Source organism: Chiloscyllium plagiosum, unplaced genomic scaffold (assembly GCF_004010195.1).
Source record: "Chiloscyllium plagiosum isolate BGI_BamShark_2017 unplaced genomic scaffold, ASM401019v2 scaf_7881, whole genome shotgun sequence".
Taxonomy (NCBI): domain Eukaryota; kingdom Metazoa; phylum Chordata; class Chondrichthyes; order Orectolobiformes; family Hemiscylliidae; genus Chiloscyllium; species Chiloscyllium plagiosum.
The window spans coordinates 5170-9940 of NW_025215231.1; the positions used below are offsets into that span (position 1 = coordinate 5170).

General features: G+C 38.8%; 1 gene segment (V, D, J or C); it reads left to right on the top strand.

The window, feature by feature from the left end:
* Positions 1-2995, top strand: part of LOC122548223 — a 7127-nt gene extending 4132 nt beyond the window's left edge. The window contains 2 exon segments of the C gene segment in view: positions 809-936; positions 2933-2995. Coding sequence covers positions 809-936; positions 2933-2995 — 191 coding nt within the window.
* Positions 2996-4771: the final 1776 nt, after the last annotated feature.

The following is a 4771-nucleotide window of genomic DNA, read 5'->3' on the forward strand; positions in this document are numbered from 1 at the left end:
CACACGTTTTAGACAGCACTAATGAAAAGTGAACACTCACAAAGACATTACAAGATAAGCATAGGCAGCAACGAAGTGGCATATTAGCATGATGATGCTTACACACTGGGAAAAGACCAAACTTTAGGTGCACAAACACATGAGCACACCAGCAGTAAAGGAACAGGAATATGTTTATTCATGCACAGACTCCAACATGGGCAAGAGTGAAGTAAGAGACTCTCATTATCACATACACAAACATTAAAGGAAAACCAAACACACCAAGCAGTAGATCAAATAAATGAAGGGACACACGTACAGAAACTTATTCCGAAATATACAGATCCTACAAACAAAAATATGAAGCAATGTCCTGACTGTGATGTCACTTATATTCATGATTTGCCAAACAATTGGACACCAATACATAAAGATGAGAATCACATTTGAACTTTTATTCAGGGATGGCCACACTTTTTAACTAAACTGCTTTCACAGCCTATATTTAACATATAATGATATAATTAAAATAATCTTTCGTCATAAGTATTCCTCAAATAATAATATCCTTAAACAATAGATTAAAATAAAAATAAGTTAAAACATTCTGACATGGACAATGAAGAAAGAACATGTGCAGTTAGTATTTGTGATTTCATGCTGAGAGTCAATAATGCACTAATAGATACAGATAAGAGTCACACTTGAGAAATACCTGACTGCTTTATGAAGATGTAATGGTCTCTAATTACATTACTTGAATGCAGATAGATCGATCTGGATCAATAAACAATCTAAATGGGTTCTCTCGGCTTTATATTCATAGATTCAATAGATCGCACTTGGATTGAAGACTGTGAGGATGATAACAGCAACATCTGGAAAACTGCTTCCACGTCCATCACCTTGTTCTTCCTGAGTATTTTCTACAGCGCTGCCGTCACTTTTGTGAAGGTGAGAATAATCACATCTTTCTCACGCCAAGCAGCCCAATAGGTTTTGTGAAATCTCTCAGTGTGCCATTCAATAAACATTAAATCTGAAAGTCCCTGATCATAAATATCTGCGTCATTGTTTTATCTCTCTTTCCCAGGTTAAGTAAATGAGTTGTGGGCTCCTTTGATTTACCTGATATGCTTCTCAAGGTCTCTGAATTGCCAATCTACAATCTGTCCTGTTGCTGACTCTAACAGTGAGATTACTTCAGTTTATCAGCGTGTAACTGAGACAATTATTGATGGATTTTCGTTTTTACTTTTATATCTTTGAGATGGTTGTGGTTGGAAGAATTTGTAGCTTCTCAGTTGTTTGAATCCGATTTGTTTTCTTTTTATTTGTTCCTTACTCAGAATGGTTGCCTACCCTTTCTGATGAGCTTTTGTATTCCCTTTCTTGTGACTGTTACTGATGTACAGAAAATTCCCAGCTCACAGCGCATGTGTTCTCATCTCAATGGCATCCAGCCATTATATTCACTTCTGTTAGCTTTTACATCAACTTTTTGGATAAAAATGCTTTCTGAAATGGTTAATAAATCTTGAATGAATATTTACTAACCTTGAGTTTGCTTAATTCTTTCTTCAAGGCCAGTCAGTAATAATACATTTTCCCACATCCTACTCCTTTCCCAGCTAAGTAACTCACTTGTTCTGCTTGGTTGTGTTTCATCCAGTCATTTAGCTTAATACTGCGCTGCGATGCAGCCCACTAATGTAAATACATTTTCACACGATATGCCTGATGGAACACTCCAGAGGCAGAATGATTAGAGAACATTTCCTCTTATGCGCAAAGGGTCACGACCTCGGGTCACCTAATGATACAAATTAGGAGCTTTGCTCCACCAGAAGCCGAAAAAAGGCAGGCAAAGGAGTTTGAAAGTTTACTTTACACCGTCTAAACTAAAAGTACTCCCAATGTCGGGACAGCCTAGGTTAGTAATGCAGAAATCACCACCTAAAGCGCCCAACGAAACATTCATCAGCCAAAAATGTCAGATTTCAGTCAGGTATTCAGACACAACACGTGTACAATCCAAGGGCGGATTCTCAGAACTGGAGTTTTTCTCACACATCAATCTCATGGAGCACAATTCCTGGGATCGACTTGACACACCACACCTGTCAAATCCTAAGGAATGAGACTGAGATCTATCTGATACAGGGATATTACTGAACAGCAACCCTCAAAAATAATAAATCAGAGGTCGATGTTGTTCAGGCAAGGCAGAGGTCATGAGTAGTTGAAATATTCAGCCATGGGGATCTATATGACGCAAGACGGAATTGAGAACCAATAACAGCAACTGTTCACAGAGTCAGGAAACTATCAGCAGAGGAGAACAGCCCCAATTTTTCAAAGTTGGTGAGGTGTATCATCCCGGGAATAGTGTTGTGAATCAGTCACGCACCCAATCTCATAACTTCGCTTTTTTTTTTCAAACACATGGCACCTGAAACTAGATGCAACATTCCAGGTGAGACAAGAGACTGTTTTATCTTAGTTTAACATAATTACTTTGTGTTTGTTCTCTACAGCGTTATTGATGAAGTAGAGTGTATTTGCTCTTCTGTCCATGTGTCATGGTACATTCCCTGATTTGTGCACATATACACGGGGGATCTTCTGCTCCTTCACCCCTTTGGGTTTACACCCTTACTATTGTATGTTCCACTGAGTTCATCACTAAACAAAGAAGCACGTCAAACCTCTCTAAGACTGAGATCTATCTGACACACCGATATTAATGAGTAACAATCCTCAAACATTATAAATCATAGGTTGATTTCGATCAGGGAAGGCAGAGATTAGAAGTTCTGGAAACCCTGCTGCTTTCTGTGTCCTGTCCCACAACCCCTCTGTCAAACTTGATGCTCTTAGCTGTTCTTCCAATATCCTAACATTTTACCTTAAATTGCTATTAATATTTTTCTGTAATTTTGCATTATAGACCAAAGCACAGGTTGAAACAACAAGGACTCCAAACACTGAACTCTGGGAACGTACACGATAAGGCAATCTACATTCTGAAACGGCAAACATCCGTTAACAAATGGTTGACAAGTACAAAACAGCGAATGAGATTAATTTGAACTCATCAAAATAAAAGGAAAGTACTCTGGAGGTACAGCGGTGTAGGCAACACCTGGGCAGACAGAATGGAGTTCGTTTTTTAAAACTCTTGTTTATATCCGGAATTTTCCTTCCACACAACGTAACTTTTTATTTCCCAACATCAAGTCACCCATAGTACCTTTATTTTCAGCTACTAACCATCACCAGTAAATTGAATAATTTATGTTCAAAGCCCCACCTACCATCAAAGATACGGCAGAGGTAGGAAGAGCTAGAAGGAGATTTGAGTCAATTTTTCTTGTCGTGAAACATTACTGCTGTTCTAACACAAGATATTTCTGAGGAATGGTCTAGTGAAGTTATGTGGATGGAACTCATAAATAAGAAAAGCATGATTACTTTGATGCAATTGTAGTAGTCCCCCCAGTAGTCAGAGTGAAATTGAGTAACAAGTATGTAGAGAGATCTTATTTATCCATAAGAATAATAGGATTGTAATAATCGCAAATTTTAACCTTCCAAACATATAGTGGAATAGCCATGTTCTTAAGAGCTTGGATGTTGAGGGATTTGGTAAGTGCTAAAGTCAATTTTCTTCATTAATATGCAGATGTAACTACCACAGAAGGAGCAAACCTGACCTACTCTTGTGATATAAGGCAGGGCAAGTGACCGAATGGTTAGTAGGGGAGCTTTTTGGGGCCGGGGTATAATTTGATTAGTTGTAAAATATCTATGGAAAGGATTGGCATTATATATAAGTTAAAGTTCTTAATTGGACTAGGGCAAATTTTGATAGTATGAGACAAAAACTTTCAAGCGTTGATTGGAGTAGACTGTTTGCAGCTCAAGGGACGGCCGGCAAGAGTGAAGCTTTCAGAAGTGAGATAACGAGAGTTCAGAGGCGTGATGTTCCTGTTAGTGTGAAGGTATGGCTGGTAAGAGGAGGGACCACTGGAGGAATAAAAATATTGAGGCTCTGGTTCAGATTAAGAATGAATCGTATATTAGATATAGAGAAATGAGATCAAGGGAATCTCGAAGAGTACAAGAGGTGCAGGGACATTCTAAAGAGGGAAATGAGGAGGGCAAGAAAGGAAAATGAGATAGCCTTGGGAGATAATGTTAATTATAATCCAAAGAGATTCGACTAGTACATTAAGAGCAAAGGGGTAGATCATAGAGTCATAGAGATGTACAACTTGGAAACAGATCTTTCAGTCTCACTTGCCCATGCTGACCAGATATCCTAAACTAATCTAGTCCCATTTGCCAGTACTTCACCCATATCCCTCTAAATCCTTCACATTCGTATACACACTCAGATTCCTTTTAAATGTTGAAATTGCACCAGCCTCCACCGCTTCCTCTGGCAGTTCATTCCATACACACCATCCTCTGCATGAAAAAGTTACTCCTTACGTACTTTCAACTTTTTCCCCTCTCATTCTAAACCTATACTCACGAGTATACGTTTAGATGAGACTCCACCCACCCCAGGGAAAAGACCTTGTCTATTCACCGCATCCATGCCTCTGATGATTTTGTCAACCTTTATAAAGTAACCCCTCAGCCTCCAGCGCTCCAGACAAGTCAGCCCCAGCCTATTCAGCCTCTCCCTAAATAACTCTACATGGCTGTGAATATGTATAAGCCTAGAGGGATGGCTTCATAAATCATGTTGCATTTTATATAAATGCTGTTTTTTTTTTAT